General features: G+C 51.8%; 10 protein-coding genes across 10 annotated transcripts; 4 read left to right on the top strand and 6 right to left on the bottom strand.

Annotated features, from left to right (window-relative positions):
* Positions 1-38: 38 nt before the first annotated feature.
* N7462_003665 (ubiquitin-specific protease UBP15) lies at positions 39-4,201 on the bottom strand (the record flags this gene model as incomplete). Its single annotated transcript, XM_057075391.1, has 11 exons — positions 39-145; positions 217-346; positions 405-719; positions 783-1,909; positions 1,972-2,920; positions 2,978-3,086; positions 3,154-3,343; positions 3,406-3,563; positions 3,621-3,930; positions 4,005-4,125; positions 4,193-4,201. The coding sequence occupies 11 exons, from the start codon at positions 4,199-4,201 to the stop codon at positions 39-41; spliced, it is 3,525 nt and encodes a 1,174-aa protein (XP_056934896.1).
* Positions 4,202-5,116: 915 nt separating this feature from the next.
* On the top strand, positions 5,117-6,660 carry N7462_003664 (protein kinase PKP2; the record flags this gene model as incomplete). The annotated part of the gene is made up of 4 exons (XM_057075390.1): positions 5,117-5,229; positions 5,318-5,437; positions 5,508-5,790; positions 5,881-6,660. The coding sequence occupies 4 exons, from the start codon at positions 5,117-5,119 to the stop codon at positions 6,658-6,660; spliced, it is 1,296 nt and encodes a 431-aa protein (XP_056934895.1).
* Positions 6,661-7,149: 489 nt separating this feature from the next.
* N7462_003663 (YqaE/Pmp3 family membrane protein) lies at positions 7,150-7,662 on the top strand (the record flags this gene model as incomplete). Its single annotated transcript, XM_057075389.1, has 3 exons — positions 7,150-7,198; positions 7,341-7,416; positions 7,497-7,662. The coding sequence occupies 3 exons, from the start codon at positions 7,150-7,152 to the stop codon at positions 7,660-7,662; spliced, it is 291 nt and encodes a 96-aa protein (XP_056934894.1).
* Positions 7,663-8,033: 371 nt separating this feature from the next.
* Positions 8,034-8,913, bottom strand: N7462_003662 (signal peptidase complex subunit SPC3; the record flags this gene model as incomplete). The annotated part of the gene is made up of 2 exons (XM_057075388.1): positions 8,034-8,643; positions 8,768-8,913. 2 exons carry the CDS (start codon positions 8,911-8,913, stop codon positions 8,034-8,036), a joined length of 756 nt encoding a protein of 251 aa, XP_056934893.1.
* Positions 8,914-9,170: 257 nt separating this feature from the next.
* On the top strand, positions 9,171-9,802 carry N7462_003661 (gamma-glutamylcyclotransferase family protein; the record flags this gene model as incomplete). Its single annotated transcript, XM_057075387.1, has 2 exons — positions 9,171-9,198; positions 9,270-9,802. 2 exons carry the CDS (start codon positions 9,171-9,173, stop codon positions 9,800-9,802), a joined length of 561 nt encoding a protein of 186 aa, XP_056934892.1.
* A 368-nt stretch (positions 9,803-10,170) lies between these two features.
* Positions 10,171-12,288, bottom strand: N7462_003660 (Peptidase C48 SUMO/Sentrin/Ubl1; the record flags this gene model as incomplete). The annotated part of the gene is made up of 1 exon (XM_057075386.1): positions 10,171-12,288. One exon carries the CDS (start codon positions 12,286-12,288, stop codon positions 10,171-10,173), a length of 2,118 nt encoding a protein of 705 aa, XP_056934891.1.
* Positions 12,289-12,344: 56 nt separating this feature from the next.
* N7462_003659 (uncharacterized protein) lies at positions 12,345-14,612 on the bottom strand (the record flags this gene model as incomplete). Its single annotated transcript, XM_057075385.1, has 2 exons — positions 12,345-13,481; positions 14,244-14,612. The coding sequence occupies 2 exons, from the start codon at positions 14,610-14,612 to the stop codon at positions 12,345-12,347; spliced, it is 1,506 nt and encodes a 501-aa protein (XP_056934890.1).
* A 585-nt stretch (positions 14,613-15,197) lies between these two features.
* N7462_003658 (eukaryotic translation initiation factor 4E) lies at positions 15,198-16,215 on the bottom strand (the record flags this gene model as incomplete). The annotated part of the gene is made up of 2 exons (XM_057075384.1): positions 15,198-15,402; positions 15,476-16,215. The coding sequence occupies 2 exons, from the start codon at positions 16,213-16,215 to the stop codon at positions 15,198-15,200; spliced, it is 945 nt and encodes a 314-aa protein (XP_056934889.1).
* A 1,618-nt stretch (positions 16,216-17,833) lies between these two features.
* Positions 17,834-21,245, bottom strand: N7462_003657 (putative protein kinase; the record flags this gene model as incomplete). Its single annotated transcript, XM_057075383.1, has 3 exons — positions 17,834-18,014; positions 18,079-20,004; positions 20,080-21,245. The coding sequence occupies 3 exons, from the start codon at positions 21,243-21,245 to the stop codon at positions 17,834-17,836; spliced, it is 3,273 nt and encodes a 1,090-aa protein (XP_056934888.1).
* A 3,688-nt stretch (positions 21,246-24,933) lies between these two features.
* On the top strand, positions 24,934-26,687 carry N7462_003656 (uncharacterized protein; the record flags this gene model as incomplete). Its single annotated transcript, XM_057075382.1, has 2 exons — positions 24,934-26,258; positions 26,408-26,687. The coding sequence occupies 2 exons, from the start codon at positions 24,934-24,936 to the stop codon at positions 26,685-26,687; spliced, it is 1,605 nt and encodes a 534-aa protein (XP_056934887.1).
* Between the last annotated feature and the right edge of the window lie 73 nt (positions 26,688-26,760).

The raw sequence follows: 26,760 nt of genomic DNA, 5'->3' as shown, positions 1-26,760 counted from the left end.
GCCCGCCGCAAAAACCCCACAGCGCCCCGGAAATTACTTTATCGAATGAAAAAGCTCTCGCTCTTGCCCCAAAATCCTCTGCTTTTGCTTGCGTGGTCAAGGCCGAGGTAGTCATCGGGGCCAATTTCATCAGAGAGAATGTCATCTAGCATAATCCAGTTAGTATCTCCTTTTAGAAGTAAAAAAGGCGGCTCCGCCGGCAACAGTGGTACTCACCATCCTCAAGATACTTAGGGGTCGAGAAGGAGGCACGAGGGACAACGGCAAATTTGATCTTCTCAAATGGTTTCCCCTTGATGCTGGTCCTCTTGGAGAGTCGCTCCTTGGTCTCCTTGAAAATTTCACCCTGCACGGTTATCAGTACGCCGTACCCCCAGGAACAAATAAAAGCAAGCAGCACTTACTGGCTTTACGACGAACTTGAACGGGACTCCATGGGTCCGGTTGGGTTCGCGATCAAAGTTGAAGGCACTGATTAAGCGATCTTCACCCTCCAAGTTCACCTCCTCGGCCGGGATACGCTCAGCATACAGCGTCGAGTATTCGTTCACGGTCGAAATATTGGCGTCATCCAGAAGCTCTTTATAGATCTTTCCGCTGTGTGCCTCAAAGATCTTCACTTCTTTAATTGCCTTGTCATCGAGATTAGTCTTCTTTTGCAGTGCGGAAAGAAGCTCGGCCACGGTTCCGTTCCGAGCCACTAGGACCTCTATGACTTCCTGTAAAAATAATTAGCAGAAGCCAAAAGACAAGTTTAAGACATTGAATTTTTTTCCCCTTACCTCCTTTGTGATTCCCTCGGGAAGCAATGTCACCTTGAAGCACTTCTTGCTCTCATAGTCGCTCAAACTCATATCCAAAACCTCATAGTAGAGGGCATCCGGCCGGTGCATAGTATAGCCGTAAGCACCATATTGGCCATTGAGGATTTGAGCCAGAGTTGACGTGGTCGACCGCTTCAGGGGGACCTTGGCCTTGCCGTTACTGGCCATGACAGGAGCAAATCGAAGGTGAGTGGGCTCCACATTCAGGTGCTCCCCAACCTTTTTGGAGAATTGATCATAGGTCATCTTTCGGTTGAGGGGGAGAGTAAACTCATCGCCTTCGCCAACCTTAATGGGAGCAAAGGTAATATCCATGCGGTTCAACAGGTGATCATAGAATTGTCTGGCATCGGTATAAAGTGCCGTCGGTGGAAGCTCCGAATCCTTCACGGATCGTTGGAAAGTGATGATATCACCGTCTTGGATCTCAGATTGCTGGAAAGTTTGCTTGGGTTTCATCACATCGATCATGTTGTGCTTGATTTCTTCGTAGAGAGTAAATTCGGTACCTGCGGGCCACTTCATCATTGAAAGAATTGTTGGTGCAAGATCGGCCACTTTCTGATTCTTCCGAACGTAAACTGAACCAACACCTGACAATGTTTGAGCGACCACATCGAAATTCTTCAAGAAAATGAGGACGGATTCATTGTCAGACCAGTCTGTGGGTTGACCGTCGGGACCAACTGGAGCGACCTCCATCCAAAGACGGAAGAGGTTACCTCTGGTGCCGTACTTGGTACAGGCCTCTTCAACGGTCATCTCTGGATCTCTGATGACCTGGTCGGGACGAGTGGTCTTGTTCTGACGACTGACCATGACCCAAAAGCGGATTGAGTTCGCATTGAGATTACGCTCATCAGCAACCTCTTTCGCGAATTCACTGACCTTTTTCGTGCGAAGAACCCGATATTGTGCGGGCAAAGCAGGATCCTCTGCAGGAAGGTCGGTGCTGGTCAGATCAAAGCCATGGTGTTGCTGGAATGTTTGCTCGGTGAGGACGCCAATGTTCATATAGAGATGAGCCTCTTCTCTCTCCTTCTTGCGACGCAACATTTCTGCACGGTCCTCGACAAGGCGCTGTTCTGTACTTGTCGTGAGCAAGGGCACTAAATCGAAGGGTGTTGGGGTCCACAGGAGAGCTTACCGATGTGAGAGGGCACGTCGTCCGAGCCGATTGGGAGGAGAACATCGTCGCTCCGCGTCTTCCGAACATAAACCAACATGTAGGCATTCATGGATCGCTTCGTTGAAAGTGTTCGTGTATATGGTTGACGAACACCGGCGGCTCCATTTGCAAGTTCATACTCGCCTCCATAGTTCTCCTCCAAAACCTCCTTCTCGGTGGCGCGGTTGACTCGGTCATCATCGAATCGGTACCAGTGGCCATCCTTTGTAGGTTTCAGGAAAGCATAGTAATGACCGGCATCCAGGCCACCGCTGTGAACAAGAACACCGTGCAACTCATAGATCCAGGGCTCGGACTTGTCCGCATTTTCAGAGAGATAAGGAGCTGCGTCAAATTCCATCGGGAATACATGGCGATCGTTGACTTTCATCATGGTCAGGAGGTTCAGGTCATATTCAAAGCGCTTGAGGTGAAGGTGAAGCACGGGCGGGAAACTTTCAAAGATAACCCCCTTCTTGGCATCTTGAAGACCGTACGGAGGACCAGCATCATACTTGTTCTCGCCCTCCAGAGTCTCAACCTGAATATAGTCGCGGAAACTATCATCCAAGGTCTTATTTCCCCGGACATTCAGCTGGATATCCCAGAATTCCTCCACGCGGGAGGACTCGTAGTCGACGTTAATGCAAGAAATATAGGTTTTGGTCTTGCCCACAAATAGGTTGGGCAGATCTTTCTCGGCAACGGTGCCTTTCATCTTCTCTTCCAATCGTTCCATCAGCTTACGGGACAGTTCCTGAACATCTTGTTGCTCAAAGGCCTGTCTTGAGTCCCAGCCAAAGGAGTAGGTCAGCTCGGTGGTGGAAACAGCGGCGTCGTTTGTTTGCAGGTTATAAAACAGGCGCTGAAGAGTCCAAGCACTATTATCACGTGAAGCCTCCTCCTCAGTGGGGATTTGATATACAGCCTGTACTGAAGATTAGAAAAAATTTGGATGGAATAAGAAAAGAGTAGTTATCCATACTTTGCGGAAGGCATTGGTGAAATATAGAGACTGCAAAAGAGAGTTAAGGTAGCAGGTGGCGCCTTGGTTGCGAAGACCCACCATACCGGTCTCCTTCTTGGAATCATAGCTGGGACAGTTTATTAGTCGAGTCCATAATCTAATGTGATGCAAAAGGGTCACGGGTGTGTCATTACTTTTGGAAAGTGTGCCACAGAACGCCAGTAGGGTCCTTGACTACACGAACATAGGCCGTGACATTCGCCTCCTCGTCCTGGACCAAAGGCACATTTTTACCTTCCCACGCATCGTTGAACAGGCTGCGGATATCATAAAAACGGGTAAATCCCCAGTCACCTTCGTCGGCAGTGAAACGATGGGTTGCAACTGAATGAAGACGGTTTAGCACATTTGAGCACGATTTCCATAGATCAAGGGCTTCTATTTACCGTGAGAGACATAAATCGATGGATCTTTCACATTGGACAAGACCAAAGCAAATTGCACACAGGCATACCAGTTCTCCGGTGGTTCGCCCTCCCAAGCATGTTCCAGGTAGAATGACGCGTGCTCAGAGTGGTTGCCATAGGGAAAGAAGAGGATACGCCTATGCCGGGGTCAGACATTGAGCTGTGTTTGAGAAATTTGCAAGAAAATCACCCACCATGGGAAGCCGCCGCACTTGAAGACCGGACCATGGGACTTTTTGTCCATCTTCCGCCATCCTTCGATGTGCCATGTGTGGTAAGTTTCGTCTTCGGTTTCCAAATCGGTGTTTTTGGGCAGAACTCGCGCCATCATCGCCGCGTCTAAGATGCATTTGGTTGCCTTGGTCAGCCTCTGATCCTGATCAAGATGTCGAGTCCCGAATACTTGTTGTCCCCCACAGTCGTTCTCTGCAGGAATCCGTCGGGATACATCGATCGCATCCATGGCCTTCCCATCAATTCCCTGCTCTTTGTTCTGGCCTCGGTCTGACTTTGCAGGGAGGGATGAGAGTGGGGGGTTTGGGGGAGGGGGAGGAACAGCGCCGGTGAAAGAAACCTACGGTCAGCAGCGGATGGCGCAGGCTCGGGCTCATCGGAGCCAGAGCGAGAGACGACGACGACATCGGTCTTTTCACTGGGGTACTGATCGTAGTCGTCGACGAGCATATCATTCTCCGCGAGCTGGAGGGAGGGGAGACGGTTAGATCTGCAATGACGACACACGCGAGGGGCACGGTCGGCAACTCACGTTTTCCATAGCGAAAGGGGCCTTCCCGTCCAGCCGGAAGGCACCTGTCGGAATGGGAGGAAGGTTGGAATGGGGCGAAAGACGAAGAGCGTGCGGACGGACGTCGTTGTCGGAAGGAAATTCTTCTGAACCAGCAGAATGCGAGGGCCGAAGCTAGCGGTGGCGGAGCCGTCACGGACTCGGCAGAGCGATGGGCTTGTTTGCTCGCGGGGGAGAGCGAGGCGAAGTCGCCGGTCTCACTGCAGGGAGAACTTGGATGTGATAGAGACAGAGAGTTGGAGATGCTATCACGGAGACTCCAGACCAAAGTGTCGTGAAGGAGGTTGGAGGGTGTCGGTTGGTAAAAGCCGGTGTGGTGGTTGATCTACTTCCGATTTCCCTGCTCTTGCGGGCTCCAGACCCTAAGCGGCCTCTTGAACTGGGCGTAACAGCACGAAACAAACACAGGCCAGATGAACTCTGGCCCAGACAGGCGGACTAGAAAAATCGGTCGGAGGAATTGGACGGTTACAATCTTCGACTGCAGGCTACGACTGTGGATTTTCCCGCTCCTCGCTACTGTACAGTCTCGTGCGTTCAGACCCCGTGGTTCAATATCTTCCTCCAGGTATTGTGGTTTCCCCGGTCGGCGGGAGGACGGAGCTAGTGATCACAGGCGCACTCTTCAGGGCCAGCGTTCGAGCTCATTCGTCCAACGTCATAGTCAAAGCCACTGAGACGAAGACGAGCAACCCGGTCCCTTCGACGTATCCGAATCCAATGCATTGACTGGCTCGAATCCGATCAATCTGGACCCTTTCTCCATGTCACATGCTTCACCGCCCTCTGCCACATGCAAACAGCTCCTCATTTCCATTTTCCGACCAGCTCCCTTGGTTGTCCCGGACCTCCAGACGGACTTCCAGACAGACTGCATGGAGCATAATGCGGTCGAGTCGTCCAGCTCGATGCTGGTTCTCCTTTCGACGTGCTCCCCAGCAGCGCTTCTATTCCGGCGCGCAGCCACCACCATGGCGGCCGGTCTCGGCGGTGGATGAGTATGATTCACTCGCTCCTGTGCCGAGGATGGCGTTCTTTTCTCTCGTCCAGTGACTGACTTGTCGGCATCGTTCGCCGCCATTGTAGATGGGTGGAACGCCAGATTCGACCGATCAGTTTACGCCAGTTGACCTTCTTTGGCCGAACGTTGACCGAGCCTCGACTCATCAGCTCGGCGAACTATGTGCGGACCGAGTTACCGACGCGGTGTGTCCCTCCAGGATCACCGGGCCATTCCCGGAGCATCCTAGCAAATACTGACGGCAATGCTTTATAGGCTGGCGCACCGCCTTCGAGATATTCAGCAGTTGCCCTACGTGGTCGTCTCCAACCCGCATCTGTCTCTTGTGTACGAACTGTATTACAAGGCCTTTGAGCGATTTCGGGTCATCCCCGAGATCCGCAGCCTTGACGATAACGACCGATTTTGTGATGTCCTGCGGGAGATGCTGAAAGAGCATCTGGTGGTGATTCCCAATCTGGCGATGGGAGTTCTTGAGTGCCGCGATCTTGTGCCTCCCGAAGACATGGATCGGTTCATGAACACCCTCTTGCGTGCGGTATGTGTCTGACTATGACCCAATATGACCTTGTCCCCCCTCTTGAGTCTCAGTCTCTCCCTTAGCTAATCTCTTTTTGGTTTCCTGCAGCGAATCTCACGTCGTGTCATCGCAGAACAACACCTGGCCCTCACCGATACGTTTAATTCGCCATGGCATTTCCCCGACTCGCATGAGAGAACTGATATGAATGCCGACTTTGTAGGCGAAGTGTTTCTGAAATGCCAGGCCAAGGAGGTGGTTGAACGGTGCGGGAAGGTCGCGCAGGATCTGATGCGGCAGACGTCGCAGTCGGCCCAGCTGCCCGAGATCCGGGTTCAGGGTCATCTGGAGGCGACCTTCCCGTATATCCTCAGCCATCTCGAATACATCGTGGGTGAGCTACTGCGCAATTCGGTACAGGCCGTCCATGAGAAGTACCAGGGATCTTCGCAGGCCCCGCCGCCCATTGAGGTGCTCATCTGCGAAACCCCACAGCACGTGATCATGCGCATCTCCGATCAGGGCGGCGGCATCCCGCGAGAGATCTTGCCGTATCTATGGTCCTTCAGCAAGGGACCGCGCACGCAGTCTCGGCTGGAGAATCTCGGCCAAGTCCCCGCCATGGCGGCGACGATGCAGGAGTTGAAGGTGTCCGAGCGCAAGCATGAGGCATTCCATGAGGGCTCGTTGGATTCCCTCACGTCACGGCCGCCGAACCTGCGCCTGGGCATGGGACTTCCGATGAGCCGGGTCTATGCCGAGTACTGGGCTGGAAGTCTCGAGCTACACAGTCTGGAAGGGTATGGCGTGGATGCCTTCTTGCAGATTTCGAAGCTGGGGAACAAGAACGAGCAGGTGACAACGCGGGCGGCAATTGATGCAGTGTGATGGACATCTTCTCTCCTTCGTCATTTCCCCCCTCTCGCTTTCTGGGAGTTGATCCGTATCCATTGTCTCTCGTGCTGCCTGTGCTGTTCTAGAGTCCCTGGTCTGTACTGTGAAATCGAGTCTCGACTCCTAAGCAACCCGTAGACGCTAGCGGGATGACGTCACCGTCAGCCCTACCAACGAGCAACAACACCCAATGGCCCCCCACGAACCACATTGCATCCCTGCAAGACCTGTCATAGTCGTCGCGCTGACGTCTAGCGCCGATCATGAAACGCCTCAACTCCCCCAGGGATGATAACATTCCTATTTATATCTTCCTCCTCCTCTTCGCCATCCTCCTTCTCAGCTTCCTTGCCACCTCCGACTCAAAACGCGTTGCCAAACCCCCGCCTTCACAATAAATCGAATCGAAACTCGCTGTCCAAGCTGACTAGCAACTGAACGGAGAAAACAACCAACCCAACAACCTTGAAACTTTTGCCCATTATGGCCGGTGCCTGTTCGATGCTGTGTTTGATTCTCATCACTATCTTCAGTGAGTGCCGTCTTCTCGATCAGTTCACACTCTTGTCACCCGTGCTTTTATGGGAGATAATGCGCCCAGCCTAGTCCCCCGCTCCCTAGCCGCCCTCGGGTCCAGGCATCCAAATTCCAAAGCGCTCTAACACACCTTCCAGTTCCTCCACTCGGAGTATTCATGATCTCCGGTTGTAGCGGCGACTTCTGGATCAATGTTCTCCTCACAATTCTCGGGTATGTCCTTGCACCTTGATCCCTTTCACTATGTTGGAAACGCCTACACCACCGATCACCCCCCTGATCACGCTGTGCAGATACATCCCCGGCCACGTCCACGCCTTCTATCTTGAGTATGTATACTACGATCGCCGGAATCAAGACCCAGCGACGCGGGCCTACCTGCGGCCAGCACCCGGTGTCTATTCCAACCGCATTCAGAATGGTGGCCACAAGGCTCCCCGCCAGTATGGTACCATCTAAGACCTTAGCAACGTGGAGACGGATGGATGATGGCTTGTGATGATTGTGTAGTTTGTGTGCAAGCGATTGCGTTTCATGTGTCTTCCTGGGGTGTCTACTTATTCGAGAACCCCACTTTATTGTTCTGAAATCATCGAGTACCCCTTGATCGCGCACACCTATTGATATCCTCCTATTAACATCGTTTAATGAATAAACTTGATCCGGCTACTCTCTGTTACATCCGAATACTCAATAACACTGAACAGACGAGTACATTCTTTCTCTTTGTATACCGCAACTAAGTACTCTTTTAAGCAAAAAGCATGCGTCCCTGAAAAAAAAAGACATTCGATCAACTCCATCCAAAGGAGAAGGCAGAATGCCCTTTTTTAATCACTCTTCTGCTGCCCTTCGGTCTTCTTCGCCTTCAACGCTGGGAATTCAAACGCCGCACTCTGCACCACCGTCCCCTCTGTCCGTGGGACCGCTCCAGAGCCGGGCGACCACCACAGCGCGCCCACCCACGGCTGAACATTCCACCCTACAGACAGCGTCACGTTCTGCCGCTCCGCCAGCCGGCCCGTGACATCGCTAACCTGGTACTTGGCCTTCTGGCCGCGCAGCCGCAGTAGCCCTGGGGCCTCGACCTTCTTGGGCGCCTTGGCCGATTTGCTGGCGGAGGTTTTGGAGCGGCGCTTGGGGGAGGAGCCCTTGATGGTGGAAACGACTGAATCTGGGAGCAGCGCAGTGACTTTTTCGGTCATCGCCTCGAAAGAGTAGGGCGATGGCGCGGCGGGAATGATGATGTCCCAAAGGACGACCTCAGAGTACGGGACCTGGGAGCTGGGCACGTCGGAGGACGAGTAGGTCGCGTAGACGTAGACGAAGAGCTGCTTGGTATTCCAGTTGAAGAGGGGGGTTAGGTCCGCGTCAAGGTCGAAGCGAATCTGGGCATATTCTTCGCGCTTGGTCGAGTAGTAGTGCGGTCGGCCCTTGACGCTGGGGAGGAGCAAGTGCAATGTTAGCGGCGGGGGTCTCTTTCTAGAGGTCCAAAGGGTTTGGATTATGGAGCTCGATCTTCTTTCTGGCTAGGCGCGTGTCAGAGGAGCGAAGCGACACTTACACCTGGACATTCTTGAGCTGCACCGACGCTGTCGTGGCGTCTGTAGGGAATAGGAGCACCGAGAGCGCAGCCAGCCCGGCAACCACCAGGGCGACAGTGGTGAAGAAGCCGAAGACGGACTGCACGCGGTTCAGAGAGGAATGCATCACGCCGGAGTGAGAGATTGTCAGGGTCCGAGGTTGACAGGGCGCGGATGAAGCCAGCTGGGCGTGTTTGGGGCTTATCGGGGCCGCGATAAGCACGGCTCCTGTATATGCGGAGCCGTGGCTTTGATTTAATGCGCCAATTCCCGAGCTCATCCTGCTCTTCTTTTGATGCCCGTTTCGATCAAATTCAAAGCATAGTTTAATTCCAGAAAGAGTAATAGCTGGGTGAAATTTCACCGTCCATAGTCTGTCTCATCATGGGCGACCATGTCCTTTTCTTCTACGGTAATTAACCCGGCATATTCCTCCGCACCACACCAGCAATCTGTCGACCACATAGCTTACCAGAAGTCCAGGGACCCTCATGGCGCCCCAGATATTGCACCGTGTGGTTCATGGTCACCCAGACCCCGAACCTTGGCAAAAGGCCATGCTACGCTTCCAACCTGCGGTGTTGAACGGGTACCGGCGCCATCGTGTGCGGGGCGCAGACTATCCGGGGATTGTGCCAGCAACCGAGCCCTCCCCGCCAGGTTGTTCGTCTGTAGCATCCGTACTGGGTACTTTAGTATCTGGTCTGACAGACGGCGATATTCACCGTCTAGATATGTTCGAGGGCAGTGAATATACCCGAGAAACCGTCCATGTGCACACGCTGCCTGAACCGTCGCATCCAACCGATGAGACGGGTTCAAGTACAGACGGGCAGTTGAAAGACGCGCTGGATGCAGCTGGGTCTCAAGGTCAAATCGAAGGGGATAAGGTGGCTGCTGTCACGTATGTGTGGGCTGCAGGCGTGGAGAGGCTGGAAGAGGCAGCGTGGGATTTTGAGACATTCAAGCGCGAGAAGATGGCCTGGTGGGTCGAGGCGGATGAGCGTGAGTGGTAAACGGGGGTCAACGATAGATATAGACAATCTGAACTAATCAAGCAATGAATAGTGATGCTGTTTTCACAAAGAATATCATTTTACATGGCTGGACTCACGCCCGCATCTATGCTAGCATACTCGTAGTAAACAGGCCCTTTTGACCCGACCAACGCCTCTAATCCCCATGCTTGGAAAATGCAACATACACGCCGAGTTTGGACAACAATTTGGAAATATAGAAACCATAAAACCCGATAAATGCGACGAAACTCGCACGGAGAAATGCGGTACTCTCATGGTGACAGAGAATATAGTAATATGATTCATTATAACGATGACGCTGAAAACACAAGTAGGTATCAAGAACGACAAAGTGGTGCACAGCCTTAGCTTTTGCGCGCTTGCCACCGTGGGCTTTTCCGCGCTGGTTTTGGGGTACCAGGTGGTGGAGTAGCTCGGATCTGAACCTCGACTCTTCCAGATTTTCTGCTAGCGAGTCTCGCGTCTGTTTCTTTCGAGGGCTTTTTCTGCTCTCCGCGACTCCGCGGCTTTGGTTCTGTAGACGCCATGGGTGCCTCCTGGCTGTCGGGGACCTCAACGACTTCTGAATCACCGGGCGAGGCAGTCGGCTTTGGGAGCGCGGCTAGAGGTTTTCTTGATGGTTCGTCCTTTGGTGGGCGTACTGGACCCGAGTCTGTTGGCACCAGTTGAGGAGTATCTCCACTTGAGTCATTCGGCTCTGCGCTTTCTTCATTGAGAAGGCCATCATCCTTCTCATGAACCTCCTTGTCTACAGATTTGTTGTCGACCTTGGAAGAATTAGGGTAAGGTATCTCCACGGTATTTTGATCCTCGACCGCTTGAACTGGCGGTGGTGGCCCCAACAAAAACGAGACTGGCTGCTGATCGGCCATCAGACCCTTGTCGCTCTTCGTCTGTGCCTGCTCTTCATAAAGCCTATCAAGAAAATCCCGAAGACGCAGCCGAAGCAGACCAGATCCTAGCGGGGGCCAATCATCGTGCTCGTCCATCTCTTTCTGGAGAAGTTTTGCAATAAATTGGTCAGGGTTTTGAACGAACTTCTCCGTGTATGCCAGCAGATACAGCCCACAGTCGGAATAATTTGGCTGGAGGGGGATCGCACGAGCGCGCATGCCCTTTATGTTGGTGGGATTGACTTCAACGCCCCGTTTAGATGCAGCCTCCTGACAGATGTAGTCCCGCAACAGTTTGATCGTTGGCGAGCGGCCAAGGTCAAGAGAATCGAAGGTGATAATGGTGGGCTGGCTAGGGTCTAACCGGTGGCCTCCACGAGCTTTCTTCTTGGGCTGCCGAGCTAACTGCTTAGCAGCAGTGGTGGAAGCGACAGGCTCGGCCTGTACCGGCGGAGATAATTTGGCGGGAGTCGAAGTATTAGTCTCTTCGCCATCGGGCCAATCCTCGCTTGCGGAGGCGGGATCCTCTAGTTTATCTGCCTCATTAGATGCATTTGTGAAATCATCAAGGGACAAGGAAGCAAGCGATGCTCGCGTGGCCTGAGACTTGGGGGATTCAGACTGATCTTCCGCCTTCTTCGCAGTATTGTCTTTTGGATGCTCAGGGGAGGCTGGAATTGGCTCAGGCTCCGGAGATTCAACGATCTCTTGCACCTCGTTCTCCGCCGGATTCGACCGTTCTTCATCGCCTGCACGTATGGCAGGAGATTCAACGCGACTGGCAGACTCGAGTGGCAAGCTTGGCAGGTTGCAAATGATGGCGACATACCAGTGAGCATTTTGGTTAATGGGAACGACAATGTACTTGTAGCTGAACAAGTCGACGTTGCGGGTCCATTTCTCTACACCACTATAATTGATCTCACGGGCACCCTTATTGGTGAGAGTAGCAAAGAAGTAAGAGTTGAAAAAGTACACGTGCTTCGCAGCCTCCGAGTTGGTGCGCTCCAGGTGATCTTGCAAAAAGCGCATATAGAACCCGATAAGGTTGTCGTTAAGGAACTCATCATCACGAAGCCGGTCGCGGTCCTCGACGTTGACCTCGGCCTTTTTCTTGCCAACTCTTGGATACACCAGCGGTTTTTGCCATTTTTTCCGGAATGGATCTTTCTGGAGCAAGGATTTGAGTTTGCCCTGAGATATAACTTCGTCACTTTTCGTTTGGCCAGACAGTCGGGCTGTGCGCCTTGTAGTTTGTCGTGTTGTCCGTTCAAAAATGCCGTACGATTTCTTGACAGGAATATCAATCCCCTTGTCAGAGTCGTCTTCAATTTCTTTGGACGTATCTGCGACATCCATGACATGTGACAACGATTGGGGCTGTTTGAGTTGATTTTGACGGGAATTTCCTGTATCGTCCTGCAAAAGAGACGAAAGTTTCTTGCGAGTGATCGGAACAGTAGACTCTGGAGGGGATACTCTTTCAATAGAGTCGTCAGGGAGAGAGCGCTTAGAGGACAGAGCATAATTTGCCATCTCATGTTCATGCTTGGAGAATATCTGGTCCATTTGTTCTCTTCATCATTATTAGTTGACGTAGACATGGTTAAAAGATGCCGGAACACTTACGCTTCCTTGAACTGAAGGTTGATTGCAGCTTCAGCTTCTTTCACCATCTTCAAGAAACCAATCTTGTCCGATTGCCACAGGAAATCAATGTCGACAATTTTGCCAGGTGCGTCTTCATAGTGTGACAACTGCAAGCGGACCTTGCGATTCGCATGACATTCTGCTCGCAGAGCTGTCCTGATATAACGGAAGAAAATATCAACTTTCCTTGAACCGGTAATGTCTTGCCCAAGTTGAATTTTCTTGTCATCCAGAACAATGGCCACTTCTTCGCCTTTCTCAACTTTTTTGCTGATATTCCCGAATCTAATGGATGAGATAAAAAGTAGAGTAAGGTCTGAGCTCTCATGCTGATGTTTGACTTTCTTAGACCTCCGACGAGGGGATCTAACGAAATCGGTAGGTCGAATGTCAGTCGGTGAACGTTTGCGAGCCGGAGACAGGGGCTGTTCTCTGGCCACATTACGGTGACCTTGAATAGGCCTGTCATCAAGGTTCCTGGGTATTGGTTGAGTAGTAGCCTCTCCTTGGATTTCATCTGAGCTTTCTCTGGACCCACTCGCATTCCCAGACCCATTCAATAACATTGGAGATTGGGATAAGGCCTCAGGCTGAGGTTGGAGATTTTTAGATGTTTCTTTTCCGTGGTGTAACTCGATACTCTCGAGTAGATTGCACCTTGGCTGATTAGGGCTGCTGGAGTTTGTCTGTGGTGGATGTCTGTCCTCGTTGTGACTTAGAGAACGCCTTTGAGCGGCAGCCTGTACTGTGAATTGCTCGTCTTGGGAATTGATTGAGGGTAAACGACCCCTCTGGGATAGATGGGGGCTCCGATATATTTTGACCAAATCGTCTACATTGCGGTACTCATCGAGCCAACGAGGATGGCGCCCGCTGGACCTCGCTTTGCCGGAATATTGACTCGACCCAGGTGAGGCACGCGAGACATGATTTGCAGGCGGTGAGATCTCTGCATTCCAGATTGCTGGACCAGCCAGGCTATCCTCAGTTAGATCAACCGCGTTGCGACCTTCTTGGCGCCGTCGTTTGTTCGGCCGCCCGGATTCATCAAATACGGGCGCATCATCTAACTGTGGTTGGGTTCGTCGAGTAAGAACACCTGCTTTGGTAGTCTTTCCTTGGGCGCGAACAGGTCCACTTTCGCGAGAATTTTTAGAAATCCTGTCTGTTGGCTGGAACGCTGAAGAGGCCTGTCATTCCTTGGGGTTAGTCTCTCACGGTTGATCAACTGTACGACGTGATAATAAAAACACATACCCCTGGCTTGGTCTTCTTTCGAGTAGCGCCTGGGGTGATTGGCGTGGCATTACTGTCCCTGAGAAGGCAAAATTTAATCCGTCAACCTAATTCTTTCAACTTTTTTTGATTTTGCGCTCTGAATCTTCGCATTCACTCAGTAAACATACCCATACTTCTGCGCCCCGAACAATCGAGCCTCATCCTGGCGGTCCTTGCTCAACATCTGCGGATGGTCACCCAAACTGGACACGAGGGTTATCAGCACTTGCTTTTTGGCGGGGTGGCGGTACAGAGGCATATATACCGGGCACCGAGGTCTGGGTCTATGACGAACTGCGAAGGCGGGGACCGCAATTGTCGACTTGATGATGGAGATTCAGACGTGGTCGTAAAATCGTTGTCATAGTTTTGAGAGGTCTGCACAGCGCAATCAGTCTCCATATAAGGAATAATCGAGTGTTGGGAGAAAAAAAAACGGCCGAGGATGTAGATTGTAATAGGGAACAATACATGGTCTCGAATGAAACAAGTTGGATATCTGACTCGTTTGTACACAGAAAAAGGGAGAATGAGAGCAAATCGAAGAAAATCCTTGGCGCGATATGTGTGTTGGGAGAGCTCAGGTTGCTACGAACCTGTGAAGTCTTGGGATCGCCAGCCGAGAGGAAGTTGGAATCAGACGGTTGATCGAGGTCGGATTCGGAACCAAGGGAGAACTCGTTCTGGCGCTTCTTTATAGAAGACCTGGGGGCCACCTTCAAGGTGGGAGAGGGCGAGGGACAGCGAGTGGAGCGGGCGTTATGAGCGCGCTGCTGCGAGCGCGAATTGCGGCGGTACTGGGCCGGCCGTTGATGATCGTCGGCTCGGCGGCGCGGAGACAGGCTGGCAAAGATCTGGGCGAAGTTGCCAAAGAACGACATCCAGGCTGGGCCTTTGGCTAGGGCAGGATCATGTACGACACATGTCCCATCTTGCGGGGTTCTTTTTGCTCTGGATTCACACATTCGCGGTCTGCGGTTTCTGGTTCTCGTCGCCGGGCGGTCAGCTCGGACTGCCTTTTTTTGTCAGGCACTATACTTCCAACATCCAACATCCAACAGTTGGGAACCTGTAACATGGTATCCCAAGATGAAACTTCCTGGAGAATTGGTCCAAAGGCCTACGGAACACACTGTGGTGAACTTGACTCCTTCGAAAAGACCAAAATTCATTGAACCTGATAGTCAGAGATGGTTGATTTGGAGCCATCCACAAAACATCGGGTAGCTAGACTGGGTAACATCCAGGTATGACGTGGTGCAGGGCACAGCTGCAGGGTTTTTTTTGTTCGCACAGGAAGGGGTGGAAGAACAAAAGAAGAAGAGAAACATCACGCATGAGCTCGGAAGCAAAATAAGACAGAACAACATAAAAGTTCACTAAGACATAAAAATCAAATAAAACCGCTGAGTTCGCCTCGATGCCCCACCGTCCCCCCAGACCCAAACGCATCCCAATGAGTTAAGTTGTGCAGAATATCTTTTTTTTCGGTTTCGATGTCGGATGTACTATACAGGGCTCAAGGCCAGGAGTCCCGGGGGCCAGGAGCTTCACAAACTGGTTCCCTTGCCTTTGTCCGATTCCTCATGGCCAGTGCGTCGTCGTTCTGTTCCGATATGGCTTCCAGAGTTACCGGCCGTAGCCTTCTCGTGACGTGCTTGGTCAATGGCGGACCGTTGAGCAATGCTGTCATCATGGCTCTTCCAGACGATGTTGGTGTCCAGTGGGAAGGCGAGCAGGCGCTTTATCGTTTCTCTGCGGCGCAGGGTTAGTGTCTGTATAACCGGGAAAACAAAAAGCAAGATGTCTGCTGGATTTGGCGCCATACCTGATCTTAATGTTCCGACCGCCATCGATCTTAGTCCACACACTCAACACATCCTCGCCACCTCGTACGCTCAACACGGCACCACAGACCTCATCGCCAGCCTCCGCGAACTGATCGCCCACCATGGCCAGCAGCAGATCCTCCCAGTACCGGTCCGCGACACCCTTCTTCAACCGAACAATCCACTTTCCACCTCGCTTGTTAGCCTCATCTTCCCACACCGGGCGAATGCCCTTCTTGAAAATGTGGTAGTCAGACACTGTGGGCAGCTGCGATGGCCGCTTCAGATGAGAATACACCGCCCAAAAGCTCTCCACTGATGATATCGACGCCAGTGGCACCGTGGACTTCTCGTAATCGGAGTACTTGGGGGTCGGAGGGCGGTACCAGACAATCCAGGTAGCCTTGAGCGGGTGTTCCCCAGGACCGGAGGTTGGAGGGTTCGCCAGCGCTTTAGTCCCGGCCGCCTCCTCGTGATCACCGGATATATCCCGCTTCTCTCCAGGAGTTTTCATATCCGATGTGCCACCTGGGGTCTTCGGGGCGCCAAACGAGGCGAAAGCGCCAGATCCTAGACCGAAGGCGGACGACGCATTAGTGGACGGGGATGATACGCCGCCGGACAGCGGAGATATGGCGTTGAAAGGATTGGATCGCCCGTGAGAGCTGTCAGGGCCGAAACGTTTGGATGAGCGGGGCAGGTCGACTCGGGCACCATCCTTGCCGTCCGTCCCGGACATGGACAAGGATAATTTGGAGGAGCTGCATAGCGGGAGCAGGCGCACACGGTCAGCGATACCAACACACCCAGCGAACCAGAAACAAACAGAAGAACTTACTTTGCTCGGCGAGTCCACAAGTTGGCATTATCCATGACGGCGGGTTAGACTGCCCGAGACACGAGCGGTCATCCGGGACGAACAAAGAGGGCGCGAAAGGACGACAGGCACGCCAAAACACCGTTCGCACACTGGGTGAGACTAAACAGGGAGATGACGCGAGAGGAGAAACAGAGATTGGGCGACGAGATCGGAGAGGCGAGGGGAGCGAGGTGGGAGGAAGCGGGCGAGGTGGTGTGGCGGGGGGGGTATATGTCGGGAAGGTAGGGCTTTTGCAGTGTTCAAGGGAGGGGAGGAAGCAGTCTGAACGATGTGCAAGGGGATCAATGGAAGCAGGAGCGGGAGCAGCAAGGTCGGATGTGTACACGGGAGGGGATATCAAAGAAGCAGGAAGTAGTGAAGAGGTGAAAACGGTTGATCGCAGGCTCAACAGCCGAAGAAGTCATGGATTTGGAGACTCGATGGCAGCTCCACTCAGCCGCCAATCAGCGCGCGCCTCGCCTGCCGCCCGCACCGTCTTTTTTCCGGTCTTCTATTTCTTCGCGGCTTTTCTGCCTTTTCTCTTCTTTTCTTCCACAATAACCTAAGACCACCGACTCAAATCACCGCCGGAGTCTTCCTTTCTACTGCCCCGGCGTTTCCGATGTGTGTGTCGAGATTGAAATGTCGCATCTAAAACCATCATCACGAGGGCTCTCTGGAGCTTCCCAGGATGCGTTGATGACCTGACTGACGAGACATTCCTCTATCCCAGTACTGTGTGGACCACAACACAGTACTGACCCGCAATCACCCTTGCACTTCCGTAGGGTACGTTCACGATTAGTTTCAGTTTCAATGCAATTTTCAATTCCTTTTAAAATGAAGAAAACATCATGAGCTCTCTGGTAATCCGAGGTCTCAACCGCCTGTTATCACTGGGTGAGCCTTGCGGTGTCATCCCAGGCTGGTTGGGCGTGAGGTCAACTGGCAAAGTCTGAACCCTTTTAATGCCCGCTGTGTCTGGAGATCATTCTCGTATCTGCACATAACCTCCTGCACATGCTAACAAAAATGTACAGTAGTAAATAATCATCACCATTATCACAATCATTATCATCATCATCATCATCATCATCATCGTTGTTATTATATTAGTTGCATGGAGGTTGTGTCCCTGTTGCTAGCCATGCGAAGTTTGGAACCAATGGAGCCCTCACTTTCCCAATCGATGTAGGACAAAAGGACCCTTGAAACAATTGATGATAATCTTATTACATCGGCCAACAGCTTGAGGCCATGTATTATTGATCAGGAATGAAAGGGGAAAAAAGAGGTTTAAAAATTTCCTCCGATGATCCGTGGGCGATATTTGACAGAAAAAAAAAACAAGCCCGGGTATACCCAGATCATAAGGAACCCATGAAAATAGATAGATGCAAGCCAGTCCACCAAGCCATGCCCGATACCGTACAAAAACATGATGCCAGAAATGAATAGTCTCCCCTCCAAACTTCGAATATCCATGACCACATTACCCTTACGCAGTTTGGTCCGTGCCCTCGCCACGCGCCCTCTTACGATCTCGATCACTCGGTGGCACAGACGCCTCAGCCTTGCGCTTCTCTCGATCCTTTTGGCTCTGATATTCGGCGCGGCGAGCCTCCTTGCGGAGGGCCTTGGACTCAAACTCGTGCCAGTCACCTTCGATGTGCTCCAACCTAGGGACAAAGTTAGTATCATTATAAGAGTGCATACAGAGGACGGAGGAATAGAGTAACTTACTCGAGAGCTTGCTGAGGGGCGGGTTCCTCAGACACAAAGTACGGGTGTTGGAGCAATTCTTCGGCACTTGGTCGTTTGGCAGGGTCATAGCGGAAGACTTGTGAGATCAAGTCCAGCGCCGCTGGGGTCAGGATGTCACGGTACTGGTCCTCAAACACTCGCTTTTTGCGCTCGCTGGGTCGCATAAGCTGGAACCACGGCATCTCCACTAGATCAGGCCAGTCGCCTTTGGTAGGAGTGCCCAGGGAGTTATACAGCTTATCTAATTGGCTCAATTCGCCCCCATCGCCGGGGAACGCAGCCTTCTTGGTGAACATTTCGATGCAAACACAGGCAGCACTCCACACATCGACGGCTGGACCATACCGGGTCTCACCCAGGAGGAGCTCTGGCGGTCTGTACCAAATGGTAATCACCCGATTCGTATAATCCAGCTGGCGGCTCTTAGAAAAGAATCGGGCCAGGCCAAAATCAGCAAATTTCAAGAGTCCTTGGTTGCTGATCAAGATATTGGCCGCTTTGATATCGCGATGGAGTACCCCGCGATGGTGGAGATAGTTGAGCCCTTCGAACATTTGCTTGGCGAGATCTTTCTTGTGCGCAAGAGTGAGAGAAAAAGTAGGATGGTTGATGAGACCGGTCAGATCATGCGATAGGTATTCGAAGACCATGAAACATTCATTTCTTTCGACCATGACTTCCAGCAGGCTGACCACATTGTGGTTTCGCAAATGTTGCAGAAGTTTGATTTCGCGCACAGCAGTGACAGGAAACCCATCTTTCTCACCTTCCATTCGGATTTTCTTCAGAGCGACCTTACGCTGCGTATAGACGTGTATTCCCTTGAAAACTTTGCCATAGGTACCGGCACCAATAACAGACTCATTGCCGGGCTTCCTGTAATAGACCGAATCGGCGTCTGCAAACTCTTCCGGGAGCGTCGGGCGAGGTTTGGGACGAGTAAGAATCTTCTTCTGCTTTGGAGGCTGCTCTTTCGGCGGCTCTGGGGTACGGTCCCTGTGCCGATCCTGTCGAAAGTCGGCGCGCCGCTCGTTCCGCTCGTTCTTGCGACGGTCACGACGGTTTTCGAAACGCCGTTCATCTTTTCGGTCCCGTTGATCACGCTGATCTCGGTGGTCTCGGAACTCACGCGGGTCTCGTTGATCTCTGAACTCACGGCGATCCCAGTCTCGTTCTCTGTCCCGGCCACCACGATCCCGATCGCGACGATCCTGACGGGGTTCGGGTTGAAATTTGGGCATTGGACCGTTTGTTAACCTGTTACGTGGCGTTGGCGGGTCTGGTGCAGGCACACGAGAAGGTGGTTCGCGAATTTGCATCCGCTGTGCAAGATCCGGAACAGGCTTGGGGGTAGTAGTTGGTGTAGTCTTTGCTTTGAAGGTGAAACTGAATTTTCCACCTTTCTGAGCGGGCGTTGATTCTTTCACTTCGCGAGCTGGGGGTGCCATGTCAGACACATGAGCCTCCTCCGAGGTGGGCGGAGCATTGCCATCTTTTTGAAAACGGTCCCTACTCGAAGGCCTGAAATCATCCTCAGACTCCATCGCTCGAGGGGAACGCGCGTCATCTATAGAAGCTTCCCTTGTAGGAGTCCGTGAGCCGCGATTGTGGCCAGGCCTGGGGCTTTGTTGCCCACTCCGGCCGCCCCGAGATCCAGATGCAGTCCATTGCAGGTTGTTGAAATGTCCTCGGCCAACCCGGCTTGCGTGGCCATTATTGAATGAAGAAGCACCGGAGCCAGAGAATCGGCGGCCAGTGCCTGAGCTTGCTTGGTTTGCTCGGTAAGGATGATGACCGCCGCGGGAAGGACCATTGTATGGGGAATGGGGATGACTTGGTGGGTTTTTATGATGGCCTTGAGATGTATTCTGCGAGAAAAAGTCATCTTGGCGGTAAGGCGACCGGCTGTAATGATGGTTATAAAATTAGTATATCAATCCACGGGGCCAAATAGAGCCAAAGCAAAACATGAAAACCTACATGGAGCCTGAATAGGAAGGGGGGCCATTTCGCCCACCTCGTCCCCCACCTGAGTACGGGGAAGGGGGAAAGGGGGATCCATGGTGAGATCCTGTCGGCGACCCAAACCGGGGTGAGGTCGAGTACGACCCTATGCCAGCATGTGGTCGTGACGACCCTCGGTGTTGCTTTTTGTGATCATCTGAAGCCGGTTTGCCATGTGTTGAAAAATCATCTCGTATGTTAGCAGGTCCATCACTAGGACCGCTCATGTTGCTGCCATCAAAGCTTGTGACTCGCCGATGCATTGGAGACCGACCCCCATTGTCCACAGGCCGGTTCGAGCTTATACCATCGTCACCACGTGATTGAAAAGAAAATACAGACGCTCTTGAGCCTATAGATCGGCCAGAATGCCGTGATAAGGAACGGGATCGATAGCGAGAGTCTCTGTCACTATAGCCGGCGCTGGGTGACCGAGACCGTCGATCAGGTGATGGGTGGAATCCTCTATCCCGAACAGGAGATCTTGACTTGTCCGGTCGTGGAATATCAGAATGGCGATTATCTTTGCCACGGCGGTCTCGGCCTCGACGGGGGGATCGTCGTCGACCAGCACCGCGTCCCGGAAATCGCCCTCGGCTCTTATATGAGGGGCTTCGGTCGCGTCTTTCTCCGTGGCTGGCGAAAGAAGGGCGCCGATGAGAAAAATGGCCTCGCTGGCCACGAGGAGAAGGGCTGCGAGTCCTCTTGCGTTTTGACGAGGGTGGAAATGGAGACTCGTCCCTCCGAAAACCCTGACTCTCTTTGTTGTCCGCAGATCTAGATGGATTGGTGTTCCAGTCCGTGGAGGATGAAGGTCGCGGGTTGTCTGAGCGCCGATTTTCGTGGAAACCAACAGGGCCAGGGGAGCCACGCGGTGGAGGCGAGCGATCCAGAGGGTAATCAGCCGAGTCGTGAGACGAGTCAGGGCCGAAGCGAGATGCGCGAGCCGGTGGCGACCTGGCACGATAGTCGAAATGACGGTCGTTTGGGCGCGAATGACGACCTCCTCGATCCCGATAGCGTTGCCTGCCTCGATCACGATTCGACCCACGACCTCTGCGGCGGTCCCTATCACGAGGTTCGCGATCTGGGTCGCCGTTCCACTGATCTCTCAGCACCGGACTCCTACGGGACCCAGCCATGGAGACGATGCCAGCAGCATCTGGCGGCGCCGAGAAATGGATAGAGAGAGATGCACAAAATCTGATGGCGAGGAGGACAGCGTCGAAGTGACAGGGAAATCGCAGGGAGTGGAGCCGAGACTCAGTCGTGTCCGCGTTCTGAGACGGAAGTCTTTCGGGTTGGGGGGGGCAGCTCGGATGAGTAGTTTTTCCGGGCCACTGTGAAGCTGGTGAGCAAGGGGACACGCTGCTGGGGACATCATACGCACCCGTTCACTTTGCACGGTCGGCAATCTCGACCCTAGACTAGATCATAGAATGGAATCTACTGGGCTGAGTTCTGGCCGATGCTGGCTGAACAAAAATGCGAGCGGCCGATGGTGAAGTGAAAGTGGTCGGTTGTCCACCCCCGCGGCTCTACAACTGGATTCGTAGCAGTGAGCGCCGTCGGGTTAATCCCGCCAGCTGGCATCCGGTAATTTTTTTCCTCGTAGTTTCTCTGGATCACCGTCTGTGCCAGTCAATTCTTGCCTGGTGTTTGTAGAACAACGAAAGTCTGTTTCGACCTGCCGAGCAAGATGTGATCTGGTAGAAACCCCCGGGCCGATTTCTCTGTTCTTTGCCGTGCATCGCACAATGGTCTCTTTGAGACAGGATCACATGAATCTGTGTCCTCAACTGAATCAATCTATCTACGAACTGCATAAAGCCACGAGGGCGAAAACCTGGCAACGCCGGAACCACCAAGCGAGATCAGCAAAGCGGTCCGCTTTGATCGGCTGCAGGTTCAATCAAATATCCCGCCCTTCTCGACGTAGACGAGATCTTCAAGACGCCGAATGCACCGCAAGGATATTTGCCGATAGTCGTACCTCTCAGCTGGATCTCCAGTTACGGAGAGCCGGAGAGCCATGGAAATCTGCCATGTGGTTAGGGGTCCAGTGGGTTTCGGTGCGTCATGAATGGCAAGAGAGAAGTCACAGTAGAATGGGCAGTGCCGATGCCGTTGTTTACAGCAGAAAGACATCCAGAGGGCCATGGCTAAAGCACAGGAACCACCATCGCCGAGCTATAGGGCCTGAAGCGGAATCATGGGGAAGTTCTCCACGGGGCCGGTGGATCGCAACCTCGCATCTTATTTGAAACCTCTAGCACGCCATTTCATGTGTACCACATATCGTTGAGAACAGAATTCTCACAGGTGTCCAGGAGATCGCAAAATGAGTCTCTGAGGAAGTTGCCATGGGTGGGGCCAGGGGAAAGAAGACACTGAAGTAATCCAGCCCATCGTTCCAAGTGAAAATGAAGGTCAATGTCCAGATACTGTGTCCAGGTGGGAGAATCAGAAGTTGACAGGAGCCTGGACGTCGAGCACCGGGAAGCATATTCAGCCGTCGCAGCCCAGCACTTGTCCATCCTCTTCCATCACAATGGCTGCGCAAAATCACAAGAAGGTTTCTGATCCCTGGTGTGAATGCCAGGGATGATTATTTAAAGCAGAGACAGTGCCTCATGAGGTTGTGGGGAGCAAAGCCTCCCACCATCAGCTGAAACGCAGCGTAAGATCGGGCGAGATAGGTTGACATTATGTCTTAGACCACCGGCACCACCCGGTGGGAAAAGCTTGTCGACGAAGATGAAAACAATAGCAGGGGATGTGAGAGAGCGGAGATGAAATCTAGGGACAACCTCTTCAACAGTACGCCACATGGGGCCTGCACCATGACTAGGAAGCGGTGGTGTTGATGTCACGTCAGCCTGAGGTTGAGGCGGAGTGGAAGTGCATAGTCATGTGATGTTATCACGTGTGCGGTAGTGGGGCTGCGGGTTTGCATCTACGAGCCTAGCATATACCCACAACCGATTCGGTCTTGTTCGGATTTGTGAATGCATGCCCCGGAGCCAATTGGGTAAATGAGTCTCATTCTATATATCTAAATGAGACATAGTCCTCCTTTCTCTTTAGTCTTCTTTCATGAATAGGCTAGCTTATGATGACCGAGCCTTGTTCAGCTTGGCTATGCGCCCACCACACGGGATTCATAATTCGTGCCTACTGCTGATTTTCTTGTTAATGTATTGGACTGTTCATTCTTTAAAAGGCAAAGTCTCTTTCTAGATTCCTCATTGCCGTTTTCATGGCCAATTTTGTGAATGAGAAATGTTGAAAATCCACATACTGATGTGTAATAGAAAGGAATATTTTGATAGAAGTCAGCCAAGTCTAGAATCCTTTGATGGATGGAGAGTGTTTTTATTCAATCAAACAACAGTTTAGTAGAATGTGAAATGTAGTCATCGAAATATGGTTAGAATATCATGATACTATGTGTTACCATCACAGCATGCTTACGTCAGTAGTTTAGCTTATCATGACCTCTACTGAGGGAATAAATGATTATCTTTACACATAACACATTCGCTTGCACCACCAATCGAAATAAAGCACTTAACTCGCGGCTTTGAGTCTCCCGTCTTAGAGCACCATATGTTCGACGCCTCGCCCTCCACCTCGTCTACTAGATTATTTGCGCCGAGCCCGCTATTTGCAAATGAGCGGTCTCCGATGCTACCATAATCAAGGAAGGTTACAGCGGCATATGTCGCGAGAGCAGCTTGGCATATTGTCGCGCGTATATTTGGCTCGTGAGAGAGGCTAAAGCTTCGAAGGCGGATGATGTCCTTTGTATAGCGGTCGGTAGTGCAAACGAAGCTAGCTATGTTAGATATATCACCGTAATCAGAAACCTACTTACGTTCTGCATCCGCGTCTAGTGCGATCATTAAACATATTCTACTTGGATGCACTGCTATCCTCGACCACCTTTTAATCGCGCTCTCTAGCTTCGCCGAATCAAATCGGGCCGTCATATCTCCCTTGAAATTGACAGGGATTGACCTTAGCTTCTCGCTGAACACTGCCACGGCAAGATCGCTATATGTATCGATACAATTATCGACATCTATCTAGAGGTAGCCGAGCATAATCACGATAAGGCTTTGCTGATAGTTAGCGTGTCGCATTAAAATGGCAAGTCCACTTACCCACTATTACTTGTGCCCCCGATTAGGTCGAACACTTCGCACAGCTTCACTGGAGGGAGCTTTATCTGCCCCCGCGTATAATTTAGTCGGTCTATGATGCTCGTCAAGATGTGAAGTGACGAGAGACCTCGCACGCCGCCGCTATCTAGGGACAGTAGGTATAAGCCCGTCGTGTCAACTAGATCCGGCTCTCTGTCTTTCTTGAAAGGAGATTCTTGCTCTATGGTGGTTGCGGCACGTATTCTTGCTCTCTCTCACAAATTTTTTTCCCTCGTTCATAAGGTATAGTAATGATGCGTTGAGCAATAGGAGAATTAAAAGTGACCCCGGGAACGATACGATCGGATACTAATCTCGTACTAGCCTGTTAATTTGTGGGAACATGAGAGCAGGGAAGATATTATAAGATCTGGTCGTGAGATTACGGGTAGGAGGAAGGCGGGGATAGCGGGACTAGCGGGGCTTAGGCGAGGCTGACATACAGCTCTAGGCTTCTAGCAAGAGTTGGCGTGTCGTACTTGCATGTGCCCTACTTCGCCTATAGATCCTTACTGGTCAAAGCATAATCCTGTCTTCCTTTTCCTCAACATTGAACTTCATTTTTCCCACTTGTCACTGCACGCAGCACCATCGCCACAGGCACCACTGCCCGTACTATTTCCTAATGGCGGCTACCGAACATTCTGGTATCAGCCTTATGAGCCAATACAATATCGTTCTACCGAAAAGGGAGGCAACTGACTCCTCCGGCAAACCTATACCTGCATGCGACCCCGATCAATGTGCTGCGGCAATAAAGGGGGAGGATGTACCCGTCGCTCTAAGTTCGTTTTGGCATCGGAGAGCAGTCATTCGTGGGATTCGTGATTCACTTCAATTCGCAACAAGCCCGGCAATTAGTGAGCTATGCTCCGGCAACAATGCCCATCAATTTTCCCGGGCCCGCAATGCTCGCTTGATAATGAGTGATACAATCCCCGATATGCAAGATCCCGCCACTCAGCCGTACTGTATATGGTATCCCGACCTTGCATCAGAAGAAACATATCGCGAAATTGCCCGTCAGTATCCGTCTATGCGGTATCAAGTCGGCCGAGCGTGTGCTGCAGCATGCTACACAGATCTTTACAAAGAATTGGACCTTTTGCCTGACGTTTCTATTGCGGAAGAATCCCGCGAACTTAACAAAAACACAGACGCCGAAATCTACAAGATTATTATGTCTAGTTCCCAACAATATGTTGTCATGGAAGATTTCTCTCGATCCGTTCTTGAAAACCCACGGACACCTGCGTTTCTGAATGGCGATATGAAGCCCCGATGGGCTTTGGGGCAGCGAGTTTACCCTGGTAAAAATTTACCAGAGACAACTGCTGATGATATTGACATCGAGGAAGATGGATTTATCGGCTTGCAAGATATCAGCTTGGGGGATATCAGCGGAGTAGAGGACTACGCTAAACTGGGCCCAGGCCAGTCCGATCAATTGTGGATGCCTCTTCCGCTTGATCTCCCATTTCTCGAAAAACGCCTTCAGACACAGATGGCTGCGTGGGAGGGCAATGTGGATCGATACAGTCGACTAATGCATCCACGCAGGCTGAGAACCAAACTTGAATACAATTGTATTCTTCGTGGTATTTATCATAGTACAACTTTTGCTAGATGGTGGGCATATCAGCTGGAAACAAACCCTGGACGGGCTATCCTCCCCGGTAAATTGCTTGGCCAAGGCAATAAACAGGAGTGCAGAGAGATTCGTACTGCGATTAATGCCCGTATGATAATGAACAATGATATCTCTGGTATCGACAATGATTCGGACTGCCTCCCGTGGGTTATATGGGGGCCTGTGAAGCCCTCTGAGTTAACTTTGGCTGATTTGGTTCGAAAATGTCCGTCCATGGGACACCAAGTTGCGATCACTTGTATAATATGTGATTACGAATCAATATTCCGAAGTTTGAAACCACCCTACACCGAATCCTTGTATGTGGCTGCTAGGCGAAGTGAAAATCCATTCTACCTACAATACCTTGAGAAAATCATGAAGGAACGCAATAGAACCCCCCGGGTTTCCGCCACTTCAAGGACTTTGATCGCACTGCACCAGGCTTACAGACTGATCTGGAGCCTAGAGATGGTTACACTGATCATACTGTCAGCTACTATGACATGGAGATCGGGTATGGACAATATCAATGTGGAAATGAACACGAAGATACTCCAGGTACATATGGAGGCGGGCTAGCGAATGCGGGAATGGTGGAGAGATACATGTGGCTCTCAACTGAAACTGCACAGAAGTTAAAAAATGAACTTGACGTATCCTACCCAGGTGCGGATACTGGTCTTTTATATGGCGATGAGGAACTTCAGTCTATATTTTCACGCGGTATACAGCCTATGGAGTGGTAGTATGCAGGTTTCGATATGTCGAACACAGTCAGTCCCTTTGGTTTTCGAGTATTATCTGCCGGATATTCGCTAG

This window comes from Penicillium macrosclerotiorum, assembly GCF_028827735.1.
Source record: "Penicillium macrosclerotiorum strain IBT 26536 chromosome Unknown utg000003l_segment0_segment0, whole genome shotgun sequence".
Lineage (NCBI taxonomy): Eukaryota > Fungi > Ascomycota > Eurotiomycetes > Eurotiales > Aspergillaceae > Penicillium > Penicillium macrosclerotiorum.
Note: the sequence above shows the minus strand (reverse complement) of the source record. Positions and strands in the feature narration are given on the sequence as shown.